Here is a 17,912-nt window from a genome sequence, read left to right as displayed (position 1 = left end):
AAGCCCCTGGGCTGCAGCATGCTCCAAGACTGCTTTGTTTTTGTTAAAAAATATCTTTACACTAAAGCTCTTAAAGTCCAGAACTTTACCAGTTATCTGCAAGAGCCAGGAACTATTTTGTTCACCTTAATACTTAGCTACCAGGGAAAGACTTTGCCCTTCCTTGATACAGCAAAGATTGACAAGGGCCGGAACCAGTGTTTAAGGCTCTGTGGCAAAGCATGGTGCCGAACGGCTCCTTTTGACCCTTCTGGACTTCAGACTCTTCCCTACTTGCAACTGCAGGGTTAAAATCCTGCAATCCTTTGCCTGTCCAAGGTACTAGGGGGACACAGAGTAGGTGGAATAGCACTGTGAGCCTGCTTTTGGGGAAAGAGATGAATGGAGCAGCAATGACTGACATTTAATTTTTTTACCCTTCCATGGGTATTTCCCATGTATTAACTCAGGGATTGTTCAGTCTGAAGAGAAGGCTCAGGGCAGATTTTATCAATGTTTATAAACACCTGATGGGAGAAAGCAGAGAAATCAGAGGCAGGCTCTTCTCAGCAGTGCCCAATGACAGAAAATTCTACTTATATATAAAGCTTTCTTATTGTGAGGGTGGCCAAACACAGGAACAGGTTGCCCAAGTAGGTTGTAGCGCGGGGATACTCAAAACCAAGTGGACACAGCCTTGAGCAACCTGCTCTTGTGGACCCTGCTCTGAGCAGGAGGCTGGACCAGAAAATCTCCAGAGGTACCTTCCAGCCTTGGCCAGGTTTTGACTCTGCAACTGAGCCAAACCCAAATGTGAGTATGTCAATACACTGTTCAGACAGATGGTGTGGATTTTACTCTTCTAGAGATCATTAGATTCAAGTCTGAGTTTGATTCAGCTTACCTGTGTGGTTTTTTAAAATTTATCTCATAATACTTGTTCTACCAAAATAAGCGAGCAGTCCCACAGTGCTCAGAGAACAAAATCCAAACAGGATAAATGCATTCACACCATAACTCTGTCCACATTTTGTCTCCTGGATGTATGGCAGTTATATAAGCATTGTTTCCAGATATTTTTGTTGGCATAATAAAAAATGTGTATGTATGAAAATGGCAGCCTAGCATAAGAAAGCTCATGATTGATTAGCTCTGCAAGACCAAGAACAAACAAATCACTGTTTATTTAAAATAAAGAGCCTGAAGAAGTTTGTTTTGCTGTTCTACAACTAAGAATTTTCCCCGAGTTCATATCCGACCAACTTATGTTTGTTCAAATTTAAACAGCTACATGTGGAATGTGTATCTTAGGGTCCATTGCTATTATAACTGTAATTCTGACTAATTAATCACTGGCTTAGCCTCAGAAAACTGAAGCAATTAAGTACAACATTAGCCATTTCAGAGATGACAAATAGAAATATCTAGGGATTGGGAGTTAGCTTTACAAAGGGATAAAGAACCTTTGTGAAAATGGCATGCTCAAACTCCTATGAATGTCTATAGCAAGGTTGATGCTTCCAACCCTTGCCCATAGTATTACTTTATTGCAAGACAATCTTTACTTTTGTTAAGACAGTTCCAGTAAGCCAAAGAACTTATTTGGTGATGTTGTTTGAAACTATAAGAAACTTTCATAAAAATAGAAGGATAGACTTCCATTGACTCATGCTGCTGGTAAATCCAAGAATGGATTCATGGACCTCACAAATGGCCCTCACTGAAGACACCAGAATTAGGGAGAGAGACAACACTGAGCTTTATCTTTACATTAGCAACGAAAGCAAATCACAAGAACACTGTAAGTTTAGCCTCCAGACACTTCTTCAAATTTCACTTATTCCTTCATCTCTAATGTGGACAAAATAAATAATTTAATATGATCCTCTCAAACATATTTTTTCAACTATACTTCCACTAACTCTATCACTTCACAGATGTTTCATATATAATGGCACATGCGGTGTTACAAAGTAGAATAACATATTTCCAGTTTTATTCAGGGAACAAAGGAAAGGAGACTCTCTACTTGGCATTAATGAAACAAAGCTCCTTCAGCTGAAGAAGCTTCTCATTTTGTGTATCATAGCGCAGCTTCTGCGGTTCACTGATTCCTTGTCTTTACATGACCCCTACCTATTTCACTTGTTCAGAGGTTTTTCCTAATGAATACTTGTCCATGCAGTAGCTGAATTACAGCAGGTCATGAGCTGGATGTGAGTCAGCATCACACTGGTGTGAGATGTAAACACCTTACTGAGTTGTATAAACAGAAACAAGACCTGGAAGAAACACAGAGTTATTCCTTTGCTCAATTAGAAAGGCCCATGACAGAATCGTGTCCAATTTTTGGCACTCTTCACGAAAGGCTGAAGGAAGTCTGGCAGAGTGCAATGGATGACTTAGAAATGTAGAAAACATGACAAGCATGGCAAGATCAGAAGTATTAGGATTGTTTCTTTAGAAAAGATTAAGGGTAGAATTTATAGAAGTCTTGAAATATACAAAGAGCTTCTGTAAAGAGGAACAGAAGTTCTCATTATTTCTCAATGGTCAGGAAAAGGAGTATCAGGTTTAAATTAGAGCAAGATTCAGATCAGTCATTACGCTAGACTTTCTCACAGGGAAGCTAACAAAACAGTGCCTCAGATAGCCATGGCAGACTGCAGATGCTCCATCACTGGGGGTATGAGCAGCATGTTAGGCTGCTAGGATACCACAGGCACAGTTAAACCTGCCTGGGGGCTAGACGGCAGCCTCAATTACCTCTCAAGGTCCATACCAGTTCTTTGATTGTGGAAAGGACATAATTTGGTTGTCAGGACTGATCACACAAACTGCAGAACACTGACAGTATGGAATACGCAATACCCACCATTTTCCAGTTTTGCACTGACCCACCAGTGGAGAGCTGCTTTGTCCTGTGCTGCTTCTAGTCGCAGGCCCAAACACTTTTAAAAGCAACTTCCATTTCCTTGACACTGAAATCTAAATTTCACCAGCACATCCCCAGCTTACAATCCTCAATTACATTATCATTGTACCAATGCCAGAACAGAAGTATTCTGTGAAGAAAAAGATGAGCCACACAAAATAATTAAATATCTTGGACAGCTAGAAAGTGTATTTATCTGACACAGTTTTTTTCTTCCCCCAGATCATTCAGCGCTATCTGGTATCCATTCCATCTCACTCATGAACCACTGTTTTTCAACAGGAGATATTAAGCCATTAAAATGAGGAATTCAGGAATGCTGATCTGCTGCAAAAATAGATTTATGGTTTTGCTCTCACAGGTCAAAATATACCAAGCCAAGAAATACCAAATGACTCAGGAACAGCCTGGACTGCTACTAAGATACTTTCTGGTCATGTTTGCCTAAAATGAAATAGCTATTTCAATTATTTTGCCTTACTACTCCTAAAAAAATAATCAGCTTGCTAACTATCACTTGAAAATAATCCTACAACATAGATAAGAAATAATTGGTTTTGACTGCTTATTTTCATTGAGCCCTGTTGTAATGGAGTGGACAGGAGGTTATGCAACATCACTCAGTGCTTAATCTCATGCTTGTCAATGGTCAAAGAACTGCACGACAGACACAGACAAAGAGGCATTTTGACAGACTGTCTTGTCAAAAATGGTGACCTGATTGCATACACTGAATTCTGATTTTTTAAAAAGGGGCTGGAATAGGGAAGTTGGCTGACAAACAAAACTCCCATTTCTAGCAATTACACCATTGCTACAGCGTTACACCATGCTGTGATGGGATGCTCCTGCAGCAGTAGAGCGGGAGCATGTGACTTACCATTTTAATTGCTTCCCTGATCCTCTCTCCACAGCTCCCTTACTGCCTGGAGGTGAGGCTGAAGACAATGGTTTACTGGCTGAGTAGACTGCTCTGCAGTCTTACACAGCCTGTCAGTAGGGTGGTAGGTTGATTTTAAGATTGCCTAGCTGAATTAACAGAGACTAGGGTCTATTGATTTAATGGAGGTGAAAGAAGAGGATGTTTTCTATTTTGGGGCCCTGCTAGTTGTGCTGTATAGCTGTGCTGTGATTTACATACAAGTCTAATGTTCTAACAGTGTGTATCAAATGACTATAGAGAAACTTAAGGCTTAATTTTATCCCTTCATTTCACTGCTGTAAAGTGCTGAGGATGTTATGAGTTCATTGGCAATTGTTGTTAGCCTTGTGCTCTTTCTTCCTTCTCAGGATCAGCTCAGTCTTTCACATTTCTGCTTCTTTAGCCTCGTACCAAACTAAGGTTTACTAACAGCATTAATGTTTATGTTATGTACCAATTTGTAGTATTGTGCGCATGCAACAGAAAAATATCAGTGTCAGAAGTAGTACAGTAATGTTCATGAAAATGTCCATATTTGCTTCTGGACATTAAGTAGTTATTTCAGCTTATCTTAGAGAAAGAAAATATAGAATATCAGACATAATACTGTGTTCTGAATATGCAAGCATCAAATGTGATGACAACTGTTTTTGTAAGTGTATGAGACTATTCAAAGAGAATACAGTGACAGAATAGTGACAAATAAAAAAAAACAAGCAGAAAAAAAATTTGTAATTTTCCTCAAAGAAATGTAGCTTACTCCCCTGCCCACTCCCTAACCCATTTTCTCCCTGCCTCTACTCTTCTGTTGAACTTTTAGATCAAGTACATTAGCCATCAGATCCACACCAGTTTGCCAGAGAACCTTTTAGTTTTAATCTCCCCTGCTCCAGGGTCTGTATTGTTTCTTGCCTTTTTCCCTTCATCTTTAAATTCTCCTACCCCTCTGTAGCTTTCCATTTTTCTTATTTTCACCAATAACTTATCCTTTTTTCTCTTTTTATCACTTTTTATTGGCTCGCTCTTTCCACTCTGTGTTCAGCCTGCTGAACATCTTTTTTTTCCCCATGCCTGCCTGTTTTTTTGCCTTCACACATTCCACCATATATGCATGTTCTATACACGCATTCTTTCTTTCTGCTACGCCATCCATAGCATGTATGTTAACATGCATATGTTAACTGTGAGTTTGTGAGAACCATGACAAAAAAATCACTATTAGCCTTTGCCATGGAGGAAAACATAAATGTCAAACAACTATCTGGGGAAAGGCGGTACTGTAATAAAGTTATTTGACATATGTATAAAATACAACATACAAAAATCTGAAAACCTAAGGCAATATATTAAAGGAACTTCCCACAGTGTGTCACCAAACCGACCACAAGTAACTAATGCTGTGAAAAACAGTACCTTCCACCCAAGCCCTGCACCTCTCTGCTGGAGAGATCCCCGCCTTCTCTACTTCAAATGCTCTCATGGCTACAGATGACTCCAGAGATTCAGTCACCTGATGCTCCACAGGTCCAAAGAACTGCTCAGCACTTTTTCCACAAAATTGCCCTCGTTCCAATTCCTGCATTTTGTTCCACAGAGCTCATGTTCCAGCCACAGGCAGCACGCCCTGTTCTGCAGAGGACAAAGACACTGTGTTCAACACCTCTGCTTCTAGCAGGACGAGGAGTGGTGACCCAAAAGTTCTCCCTGGTGATGATGAGGAAGACAACTGAACTGACACAGTTTCAGAGTTAAGTTCCAGTATGTGAAATATAATGGAGTTAGAAGGATGGGAAAGTAGTGATCTGTTTTGGATTCAAGAGATGCCTTTGGATAAACATATTTCTTTTTTGTTAAAAACTGGTATTAGAACATTGGTATGACTGCTTGGGCTGTTTTTCTTCAGCAAAAAGATGCTGCTGCATATGCACATTCTTCCAACAGCACAAAGCAGTACAGAGATATGACACTGCTTTTGTACAAAACTGTGTTTCTAGAAGACAGTGGCAGATTAATACCACTCTTCAGCTATAAGCAGTTGAAATCCGTGTTTCTGCAACAGAATATATAATGTATGTAGCTAAACTTGTGCCAACCAAGCCTCCAGTCCTGGCAGGGTCTACACCAAACCCTCTGTACTATAGTGCTTTTTTTACTGGCTGTTAAAGGATACACTTGAAATTTCACTTTTTCAACCCAGATTTTCTACTTTCAACACTACAACCGGATATTTAGTGTCGCCTGTGTTGAACTGAATCCAAGCAGCCATTATCAAGATGTCCCCATCTCAGAATTTTAAGGCTGTTTAAAATAAAAATTATTCATGTTGCCCTGCTAAAGAGAAACAGAGACATTCTGAAATGTAGACCCAAACTATTTCAGAACACTCTCTAAAACAATACAGGTGCAAATAGTTCCCTTTGTTTCACTGTTTACTTTAGAAAACTCCTATTTTTGATTCCTGGTTTAAATTCACCAATTTAGGCAAATTAATGCAAAGTCTATCCCATGTGTGTGGTTTGGGGAAACTACAGGTAGAACAAGGTACATTTAAAAGAGGCAGGCTAGGATCAAAAGCCATTTATCTTTACTGTTATCTTATTTTACTTCTCTGTGGCAAAAAAACGCAACATCCTGACTGTGCAGTGGCCTGTGTAAAATGAAATCATGAAATCAGTACAGCTCCAGCTAGCACCATGATATTTGACATTTCAAACACCACAATGTTTCAGATGAGCTGGCTAATTTTTCCACAGGGGGAAACGACTGTACTGGGCACAGAAAAGGAACAAAATCTCACCTCAAAGGACAACCCTTCCCTTTCAGGCACAGGTGAGATTAAAAGCCTAACATGGGGACTCTGTGCTACAGCACTTGGAGGTTCATCTCTTCTGTGGATATTTTTTAGATCTCCCTTTCTAAGATGACTCCATCAAGTGTCTTTCATAAGCACTATGTTCAGCATTAATACATTTACATTCTACTTTAAAGACTTGCAAATGAACATGTTCTAGGCAGGATTTATGAAGCTCCTTCCTCTCATACTTTCTGAATTCTTTTCTAAGAGATTAAAAAAAAACCAAACCCTACACCCCCCAAAAAAGAGATTTTCAAAATTTGGAGCAAAGTTTCCTACAACAGTCTCTTAAAATATTAGCTGGAGGGATCTAAGGAACAAGTAGTATCATCTAGAACTGTTTGAGGAGCTGAAAGATAATTTTAATTCATTTGCATCCTCTCTCCCAGAATATTATGAAATTTACTGGCTGGACCTGTCATTTCCATACACCGAGATCCCACACACTACACAGCAGTGCTATTTGTGTTTTCCATCAGGTAAAGTTGATCAGCTTGATTTGCAATCCTGTGAGGTCCAAAAGAGGCTCTCTTGATAGACAGCATCCAGGGAAAGTATGTTTTTTAGCAGGGCACTACACTCAGTGTAGTCCTGCTGGAAAGACCACTGCCCTTCCTACGCGTCCCACAACAGACTAACAACAGAACTATGCCCTCCCCGAGACAGTACAACAATCTAGGAAACACACAACAAATCATGACACTGCATTAGTTGCAAAAGGAAATTGAGATGCCCCTCTGCCACAGAGACATAAATCTTAACCATATAGTAACTGGAAGAGCTTAAGGTCTCTGCAGATGCTCAAGACTCACCTCAGTGGGTCAGCCCCAAGGGAACTGTTGTGGCTGTGTTGCTGGAAAAGTGTGCTGCTTCAGCTCATCATCTCTGCAACTGCAGGCCAGGGTCTCCTACGGTGTCCCCAGTGTCTTTCAAAACTACAGTCTCTAATGAAACCACAGCATCAGGCAGTATTGCAAAATGCTGCCCTGCCTCCTCTGTGGTATGCTGCTATCCATCACTGCAACTCAAGGCTAGCGGAAGTCAGTCAACCCCATCGGTTCAGTCAGTTGTTAAAAGAAAACCTGAGCTGTGCTAAAAGGCACTACCATCTCAGCAGATGGTGATGCAAGAATCCACCTGAACTTCCACACCTTGTCCTCTGTCATCTGACAGCTACATTGCCAGGAGGAAACACAACTACTGAGACACACCATGCTCCATCCACCACTAAATGGGACAGAAACTCCACTGATTAAAAATGAGGGGAGGATAAAATAACATGGGGGGACTGGACCATCATTTTAATGGTGTCTTACTACTGTTTGCACAAACAGTAAAATAAAGACTGAGTAAAAAGAATTAAAAGCAGGACTGAGCGATTTTCACAAGAACACATAATGAATCAACATACAAACATCAGAAAAAGAGGTACCCCCTTTGGCAGAACAGAAATAAAATTTCCCCTGAACAGTGAAAACACGGCAGTTAAGGGCAGCTAAAAAGCATGCACCTTATTCATACGTACCTTAGACAAATAATATATTGCTTCTGCAAAACCACTATTTTACCCATTTCTGCCTGGGAAGCATTGACCACAGTGTAATGAAAATTAAAGAAATTAAACAATGGAAAGCATCTCTCCTAATGCGTAGTGCATCATGAAAGTCAGATCCTGTTAAGCCTTGACTGCTGAAGTAATCCTTATTCATGCAAAAACTCAAAATTAATTAATCAGGGAAAAATGCTGTATTAGCCTAAAATTGAACACCAGCTGAACGCAAATGTCTTCTTCACACGAGGTCAGTGTTATTCAATAGACTGGATCCTTCAGGACAATCCATTAACTTTCTGAAGAATATGCAATGCTTTAAAACACCAAGACTCTTTAGCAAGAAACTGAAGCATCAGTACAGAGCAGCTGAGCTAAATTGGTGTTTACTGAACACCAATTCCTTCCTTCCCTGCCCGGAAAAAAAACCAAAAACCAAACCCGCAACACAAGCCGTAAAAATTGCTCAAAAAGCCTTTCTTCAAGGGCAAACCATTTCTTGTATATAGGTCACCATTTGACTTCTTCAGAGGAAAAAAACAACCATATGGGCAGCAGCGGCTGTGTTTTAATGTAAGGAATGGATTTCACTTTGTGCTGGAAATGTTTGCACAGCATCCTCAAAAAACAAAATCCCCAAACCCCAAAAGAACGTGGGAAACAAGAAAACATGCTGCAGTGAGGCATGTGAGACGGAGCACAATCAAATTACAGGAGGTAGCATTTTCTAGTGGTTCGAATCACAAGGCATTGCTTCTATTCTGGGACGTACCTGGCTTACCACTTGACCTTGAGTAATAAATGACATGCACTCTCTGGGCATCCCTTTTTTTATTTGTAAAAAAGATGCATGGTCGGGTCTGGAAATGTACTAATTAAGATAATTCTGTATTAGGATGGGAACATTTATCAAAGGACCCAAATTTTGCTCAAGCATAAGTACATACAGACTAGAAATCATTATAATTTTCCTCATTAAGGAGCAAAATATTTTAATTAAAAGTTCTAATTGTTGTTAAAACAAAAAATAAAAATGGGTTTTAGCAATACTTAACAGTTTAGAGTCTTTCTTGCACTATATATTTAAAATTACAATGTGGTGACAGAATAAATAACACTGTGGAAGGATGTTAGCTTACCGATTAAAACATCACCAAGGGGACAGAGAATATGTTTTACTGGTAAAATAAACCCCTCTATCATTGTAGTTAGCCCACCTGCTAAATGCATTCCACAAGTGTATATGTGCGCTCATCTGTGGGGCTGTTTAACTCTTTACGCTGCATAAAGGATGATTTTTCCAGAAGCAAACAAGCAGAGAAGAGAGCTTTTCCCTTCCTCACAGTGTCAGAGGTGATTGCACCTACTCTCCAAACTGTTCAGCAATTGCTCTCAAGGACATAAGACATGGATGAAGGAATTAAATGAAGCAGCAGAGGCCAGGGTGCCTCCTTATTCAGCTGGTATGTCACAACATCACCATTAAGCACCCCATATGGGCACTAGACATGCTCCCCCAATGCAAACTGAACTAATAGGTATGGCTTATTCCTCTGTGGGGAACCATCTCCTCAGGTTGACACTGCTGCACTCTGCATATAGGATGGTGATACATCTACAAACTTGCCTCTCATATAAAATGCTGTCAGAATGGAAAGTTTGGTTATGTTATGGTTACAAACAACATAACCATGGTTATAATTTTCAGACAATCATAGAACCAAAGAACTGTTTGGGTTGGTAGCGACCTTAAAGGTCATCTCGTTCCAGCCCCCTGCCATAGGCAGGCACACCTTCCACTAGATCAGGTTGCTGAAAGCCCCATCTAACCTGGCATAGGTTACAATACAAATAAATAAATACAAATGCAAATACATAAAAATAAAATAGAAATAAAATACAGTCCTATACAAAGAAACAGCACCTATGGTATGCTACTTTAAACACTTAGTGCTGTAAGAAATTTTGTTTAAGGGAATCAAAACATTCAGCGGTTCCATGGACTCTGACTGCAGTTACTGGTATTGGATGGGGCAGAGGCGCTTGTTTTTACATCATTTACTTGTAATAGTTGCTTCTTCTCCCAGAAGGAAAGAAAGCCAGAAGCATGTGAACTTGCAAATCAGGGATTAACAGAGGAAACACAGATTGGACCTGACAAGAGGACAGGAACAAAAATGTAACAAATGCCTGCTCAGATACTGCAGTGACCACATAGTAACAAACACCAAAGCAAACAGAATCAGTTGCATTAATTATTATGCTGTAGCCAGTGGAAGCTCTGAATTGTCAGCACTGACAATCACAATATCCTAGGGTAAAGTCCCGGCTGAAACCGCCAGCACGTCGACCCATAATCACATCTCATGCTTCTAGAAAAAACCCAACCCAGCTCTTATTCATGAAAAGCACCACGATATATGGCCAGCTTTCCAGAAGACTACCAGATTCTGTATGCTGAGGTTAGTAAAACCAAATGCTTCTCAAAATCTGTATTCTTGCAAATTAAAGCATAGCACTACTTATTATTATGAGATCTCTTATTCTGTTTTACCCAACAGTATTCCTTTTCTCACCCACTTCATTTTACAGAAATTATTCTTGAAAAGCCCGGGGTGGCTCCTGCCAAGTAGTTCACCATCTGGCAACCAAGAGCTGATGCTCTCAGCACTCCCCGGGAAGCGACCTGGAGAGGGATGGAGAGGGATGCAGCGCCCTGCGCCCTGTCCGACTCAGCGGGACCGCGTCCCGCACCCCTCGCTCCCTCTTGCAAAAGATGCAGTTTTTATTTCAGGGTAGGAGCGCTGCTGCTAGAGAAAGCTCCCCCACCCGGGGCTCTTCCTGAAGCCTGCCCCCAAAGTGCAAGCTGGAAAAGGCGCTTTTCTGCTGGTGTTGATGTTGAAAGCACCGGCACAGGTGGATTCCCCTTTACCGCGGAGCAGAGGTGAGATCATCCCGGCGGCAACGCGGGGCGGGCCGCCGGCGTCCCAGCTCCTAGGATCTACCGACAGCCCCGACGGCGAGGCCGGTCCCTCCGGGGGGGGGGGGGGGGGCGTCGCGCCCCGCGCCCTTACCTCCATGCCCAGCCGCTGCTTCAGCACCAAGGCGGCGCACAAGTACCCGGCGCGGCCGACGAAGAGCTCGTCCGAGCCGCACTCGAGGAAGGAGAGCGGAGCGCAGACCTCGCTGAGCTCCCGAAACTTGCCCAGCGGCCGGGCGAAGTCGGGCAGCCCCAGAGCTCTGTAGACCAGTGCCGCCACCGCGTACACCCCGGCGCCCCCCAGCAGGAAGGCGGCGCGGGTGTCAGCGTCGGCCTCGCCGCTGCCCTCCTGGTAGCGCAGGCAGGCGTCCACTACGCGGCGAGCCGCCCGCAGGTAGGCCTCCCGCGACGGCGCGAACAGAGGGCACTGCGCGACGTGGTACAGCATGTAGGCCACGCCGGCCACGCCGCCGTACAGCCCGCCCTGGCAGCCGCGGGGGCCGCCCAGGGGCGGCAGCTCCCGCAGGATCCGTTCGATGGTGGCCGTCACTAGCGGCACCGCCGCCGCCTCCTTGTCCGGCGCCGCCTCCGGGCTGCCCGGGTAGTCATCGAAGCGGTTGGCGAAGCAGCGCTGACTCTCCATAACCCCGCCGGCGCGGCGCTCTGCGCAGCGGGGAGCCGCGGGAGGGAGGCGAGGAAGGAGCCAGCGAGCGGGGAGCTGCCGGAGGAGGGGGCGGGGGAGCGGGGCGGAGGGAGCGCGGCGGGAGAGGCGGGAGGGAGCGGGAAGGCGGGAAACGAGCGCCCCGCCAGCGGTGCCCGTGAGGGGCGGTGGGAGGGACGGAGCTGCCGAGCCTCAAGGAACGGAGGTGGGGGGAGGCTGGTGGATGCCCCGCGGTGGTGCCGGGGACAGGTCTGCCACAGCGCAGCCGCTGCCTCTCTTCCACCCCGGGGCGGAGCAGAGCGGAGCGGCCGCCGCTGCCGCCTCAGTGCCCCACCTGCCCTCAGCGAGCGCCGCTGAAGTGTGGAGGCACTGGTGGGGCTGATCAGGGCTTCCAGACGACCAAGCCGGGGGAGGCCGGCCCGGTTCTGACTCGTCCTGCCAGGGGTTCCTCCTTCCCGCATTGAAGGCGCTGCAGCGCCTTCGCCCGACCCGTCTGAAGATCCCTCAGGCAAAGGGGTTTATTGGGGTTTTCATAGTCCCCCGCCATGGAAGATTTGGGTCAGGGTTGAGTGCAGGGCCTACAGGTGAGAGCCAGGGCTAAGAGGAGTGGCCAGAGGTCTGCTGAGTTATTCCTGGCCGTGGAACAGCCCCTCGAGGGATGATGCTATGGCCAAATATGAAGGATGATGTAGACAAATCCAAACGAGGGCAGCCTGAGGCCAGTTTACATGGAAAGCTAGCAAGTCCTCAAAAGACCAGCAATGGAACCAGTCCACTTTTGGCCACTTTCTGTCATGCGGAAGCCAAGCAGAGCCTGTGAGGAGCAGAAAATGTAGGCCACTGAATAAATTCCCACTTAAAAAAAAAAAGGAAAACAAACAAAAAAGGACAATCTTGAAGCAGATACTAAGAGCATCACTTACATGATACAAATAAACAGTAGTCAAATCTTCCCCTTACGATGTGAACTTGTGCAGTGTAGGTGGATTTATCAGAGATGCTTGACTTGTGGTCACCTGGTGGTCTCTGGTACTTTCTCTGGAGATACAGCCTCCATGAACAAGGGCCTTCACAAAGGAAAGTGGGAGCTGCTTGCTGGAGGCTGCAGCTGGTAGCCAGCAGTTGGCCCAGCAGCAAAGCAAGAGCCAAAGCTCTGTCCTTTGGACATGGAAGGACCTTTCTAAAGTTGTGGCTGGCTTCTCTCTGCTTTGTGCTGGCTGCTTGTTTCAGCCCTCTTCCTGCCTCTTCCTCAAGTACCTTCAACTGTGTGTAGCTCCTCACATGCATGTTCACACCCACTTTTTTTTCAATTCACCTGTTCTTTTTCTTTCCTTCTTTTTTTTTTGGGGGGGGGGGTTGATACACTCAGACATTTGCTTCCACCCTGTTTTTGCTTTCTACACTTTCCTTGAGTGCATTTTGCCATGTTTATGTACATTCCAGATACCACCCGCTAGTCTGTGTTTGTACAGTTTTCCTTAAAGCCCCATTTTTCTGGCTTGCTCACAACTCTACCATATGTGGTTTCTACCACACATATCTTGGCAATCTAGAGCACTGAAAATGTGAAAATGCCCTACCAGTGGATAGGACATCTAATTCATACATTATTTTCTGTCATAAGCTGGCTTTTTGTCAGCCCATTGATAAGATTCAGGGTGTAGCTAAGGATTTTCCAGCATAATTTCTGATGGTTGTAGAGAACTGCTTTTTTAAGTAAAAATTTGGAAGTTTTATTTTTCATGCAGACACTATTCCATATTCTCCATCTTTCCAATCTTTTTTTTTTTTTTTTCAAATTAAAAGGTCAGGCATTTTCCTGCAGTCTTCTGGAATGGGAGTTGACTTGGACATGGTCTTCCCATTGCTATAAAGGAACTTTCTTACTGGAGGCACTTGTCTCCCTGCACTGAAAGTAGCTGAGTGAGTAACCTTGGTGCAGGCACCTGTTGTAGAGAACTTCGTAAGGCGAAATGGATCTCTGCCAGTTTCAGCAGCAGTGGATTTAAGAAAAATACAGGCTTTGTAAGAAAATCAGTTGGGTTAGCAGCACTCTTCTGTATGAGGGTCAAATATGACTGCTACAGTATTTTTCAAAAGGGAGCCAGTAATGACATACTGAAAAGGGTCACCTGTGCAATGGACAGGACTCCTTTGGCAAAAGGAGTGCTTAGCTACTGTAGGGTTAGCAGATGTCATACAGCAATTAGGCAAGAAATGAGCATGACAGTTTCTGCTTTACTTTTGTATAAAGGTATTAAACCACTGAAACAAAAGGGAGAGCTGCATTAAAATTACATGTGTGGTTTTTTATAGCTGTAAAAAAAAGTCTCAAACTGTTCGTTTTTTCATGTCCAAAAGTTTCATACTTTTAGACAGGATGTGTTCTGTATCTTTTTCACTCAACCAAGCACAGATGCAGTCCTGATGCAAAAGGAAGAGAAGCAGGGGTGATTCTCAGATGTAGATCATGTGTCCCTCATCAGATCATGCTTTGAGGTATGCCCTTGTCTTGAGTCCCAGAGTAAGAGTGGGCCTCCAGTGTATGGCTTCAGGTTGACAAAAATGTGAATTCCTTCCTCTCACCTCTCTGCAGCACTGCAGCTCCCTGATCTCCCTGGTCTGTGCAACTTGGGCATGCCATGCCTCCTGTTTGTCTCAGTAAATCAGATGCAGCAAGCCAAGGAGTGGGAAACAAATCATGGTTTATACAAGAAAAGGGTATGTTACTGGCATGGTGGGTGGAGGTAATGGTGGAGGAGGGAACTGAAGCCTCAAAGCTGTTTCTTCTGTTCTAGTAAATCCATCATTATAGAACACATATTCTGAAGGTAGGCTTGTTGCATACTGATAACATGTAGAACCATGCAGTAATTCAGGTTAGGAGGTGCCTTAGGAGAACATTGAGTCCAGCCTATGCTCAAAGTAGAGCTAACTACTGGTTACTTGTTCATGCATGCTTGTTCACTTGTTTATTGCATATTCCTTGCCACCTGATATTTCCAACAAAACAGTAGTTTGCCCTTGGTTGTAGTGTAGGGAGTTGAAGAATCTTTAAAAAATGTCTTATGAGTTAGTCTAGCATTTATCTTGTATAGTTATTATCAATGTAAAAAAAATCTGTATTCCTTTAGGAGTTGTGGATACCCACATGGTTGCCAGTTTTGCTGTTAGCCAGTGTTCCACATCTCTCCTGAGCTGAAGGTGAAATGCTGGGCTCCAGTACACAGGCTGAGCTTCAGTAACAGAAGTGTATTTATAGTATGAACACATTAATAGGGTTGTGCTAGACAGTCTTCAGGCTGGTTTGAGCACACAGGCTATTAAGTCCAAAATTAGTTCCCACCTTACATATTATAATCAACCATCACTACCCAGTGCTGTTCTCTCCCTAGAGAGCTTTCCTACTGCAGGTCAGCTTTACAGCTGGCTCCTCTTGCTACTGCTTTGGGCTTTGTCCTGGGAATCCACACTCAACTCTATCCCTGCCCTGTCATCAGTTCGTGTTTGGCAGGCAGCTGGCCCTTTGGCATTTGAGAGAAGGGAATGAATTAGGCAGAGGTATTTCATGTCTGCATTAGAAAAGATTGTATTCCCTGTATGCCTTTCTTGTACCTTCCCTGCCATGGGTTCTTGAAGGAGAAATTATCACTGTGCACTACAGAGATCATACTAGTTGCCCAAATATCTCAGGTTGAGTTGTCTTGTTCTGTATGGACTCCACTTACAAAGCTACACAAAAGCTTTTGTAGTTTTTGTTCCATGACGATCAGTTGACAGTGAAATGAGGACCTATTTTGAAAATGAAGTGATTCCTGGCATTGCACAATGGAATCTCTCTTCCTAAGTCAACCTTTTATTCTATTGCTTATGTACAGTTGATAATACAAACACAATTCTGTGTGACAGAAGTGATGTAAGTTTTAGTGCATGTATTGCCATTTAATCACAAGGAAAATTACACGTCAGAAGATAAAGCAAGTCATTTCACAAAGATTATGTTAAATATGGTGTCAGATATTTAAATTACCCTACTTCGTTTGAATTCTAGTAGGCATACAGTGATTGCTGTTGTGCTTTTATGCCTGAGACCTACACTCTGAGACTTGTATGTATTTGTTATTAATAAAGCTGGGCCACAAGCAGTAGAACTAATACTAATAAGGTGTGGTGCCTGACTGATTGTTTTCTGCTTTCCATTGCCACCATCTTATTCCCAGGTCTGTCACCTTGGTAATTTCTCACCTTGGTCGCTGCATCCCAGCCACACGTGTGCCACAAATGGCTGGGGTGACTTGGCAGGTACCTGCAGCTGGTGAGTGGAGTTGGATTACATCTGGCCCATTGCAATGCACTGAATCACTTCTTGCTCCAAGGGCACACTGAATTTCTGCCCACTGCTCAGTTTCATGAAACTTAGGAATTGAACAGGAGTTTAATTCCTTTGAGACTCTGCCTTTATTACCAAATTTGGTTGAAATATTCCAACAGATGCAAAGTTATGAGGATAGTGAGAAATGCTGATTAGGTGCCTGGACAGCCACATGTGGTCATGCAAGCCTTGCTTCCTAAAGAAACAAGGCTAGAACATTTTCAGGTTGTGTTTAGTTTGGTTTGTTGTTTGTTTTTTTTTGTGAGAATATACAGTGACCAACTTAAGGGTTGTTGTAACAAGATACTGAAAGTGTGGGTAGAGGTACTCAGTGCTTACAGAATTGATTCTACTTACCCAATATCACATTTTCCATTTGGAGAAGTGGGCTAATTTTGGTAAGGGTTTTAGCTTTCAGCAGATAAAAACATAGCAGCTGTTATGAAGTCTCTGAAGAGAGTATTGCATTTTTCAGTATCTCTATGTAGACTTATTTGCAATGGGTGAATCACCATTCAGCTGTTAACAAATGACAGGGCTTTCTGCAGAACAGGAGGTTTGAAATTCTGAGTTTTGGCTTAATGGTAAAAAATCTAACTTCAAAATAGTGTTATCCTGACCCTATCCTGAGCTTTTTCCATAGGTACTGTTATTCATCGTGCGCCTTTCCTTGGCTTGAACCTATAAAGACTAAGAGGATGGTGAAGCTCTTTTCTGCAGACATATCTGTCACAATCCACAGTTTCTTTGTCCAGCAAATTATGTCCTGGTTCTGACATTGTCTAACTGAATAAGGAAGGAAAAAAACCAGTCTGCATTCAACTGTTAATATTAAAACAAAATAGCTATTTTTGTCTTACTGATTAGTCTGCCAGTACAACATATATTGTAAAGTCTAAATTTCCGTAAGTGCATTTTCTCTACAATTGATGTCAGTGTGATATCCAGGATTTTAATTGTAATGTTTTTGTCAGAACCGGAATTTGGATGCACTTCAAAGTACAGAAACAAAAATCAATATCTGAAATCAAGTAGTGTTTTAACCTGAAAGCAGCTAACATTTTTATCCATGATGTTTTACTTGAAGTTTCTTCTGTGTGCATTTTGCCTTTGTGCTGGCTCATCTCAGTAATTGCTGTGATGGAAATGTTAGACTTTTATTAACGAATCGTGCTTCTGCCAGCCAGGGCAGGGACCTCATCCAGTGGGCCTGCAGGTGGTGAAGAAAGCTGGGGAAAGTGACTGGACCCAATACAGCCCTAAATCGGGCACAGGCACTGTGTAATAATGTATGTTGTTGGAATTTCAGGCTGTAATATTGAGTCTGATAAGAAAATGCCCTGGGGCCCTAAATGCAGGTACTGATTATAATGATGATAATGGGTTTGTGTCCTTGAAGAAAGAGAGCACCTCCAGAAACAAGTTAATGTTTAATGATATGCTAGGCAGCTAGATATATGCTAATGTGGATGGAAGATTTCCAAGTTCTGAATCATCAAAACTAGTGCAGCATTTGACCTTTTGTAAAATTTCCATCTTGGCCATTTGTATTGACCTGGTCTAAATTTCTTACCTTGCCATATCTGAGACATTTACAGGGGCAGGTGATATGCTGTGTGTTACAAGATAGGTGCACACGCATAGAAATACAATATTGTCC

At 43.1% G+C, this 17,912-nt stretch overlaps 1 protein-coding gene and 1 long non-coding RNA gene across 2 annotated transcripts in view; one reads left to right on the top strand and one right to left on the bottom strand.

Annotated features, from left to right (window-relative positions):
- Positions 1-11,988, bottom strand: part of LANCL3 (LanC like family member 3) — a 32,075-nt gene extending 20,087 nt beyond the window's left edge. The window contains exon 1 of the mRNA XM_061453365.1: positions 11,314-11,988. Coding sequence (XP_061309349.1) covers positions 11,314-11,862 — 549 coding nt within the window. The 5' untranslated portion in view covers positions 11,863-11,988. The remainder of the gene's footprint in view (positions 1-11,313) is intronic.
- Positions 11,989-13,250: 1,262 nt separating this feature from the next.
- On the top strand, positions 13,251-15,458 carry LOC133269813 (uncharacterized). The gene is made up of 3 exons (XR_009743557.1): positions 13,251-13,803; positions 14,485-14,601; positions 15,015-15,458. It is a non-coding gene; the product is annotated as an uncharacterized LOC133269813 (long non-coding RNA).
- Positions 15,459-17,912: the final 2,454 nt, after the last annotated feature.

This window comes from Pezoporus flaviventris, unplaced genomic scaffold (genome assembly GCF_033815535.1).
Source record: "Pezoporus flaviventris isolate CSIRO_AGI_PZ_B2104156 unplaced genomic scaffold, CSIRO_AGI_Pfla_v1 ptg000015l, whole genome shotgun sequence".
Lineage (NCBI taxonomy): Eukaryota > Metazoa > Chordata > Aves > Psittaciformes > Psittacidae > Pezoporus > Pezoporus flaviventris.
This window is presented reverse-complemented; position numbering and strand designations above follow the sequence as displayed.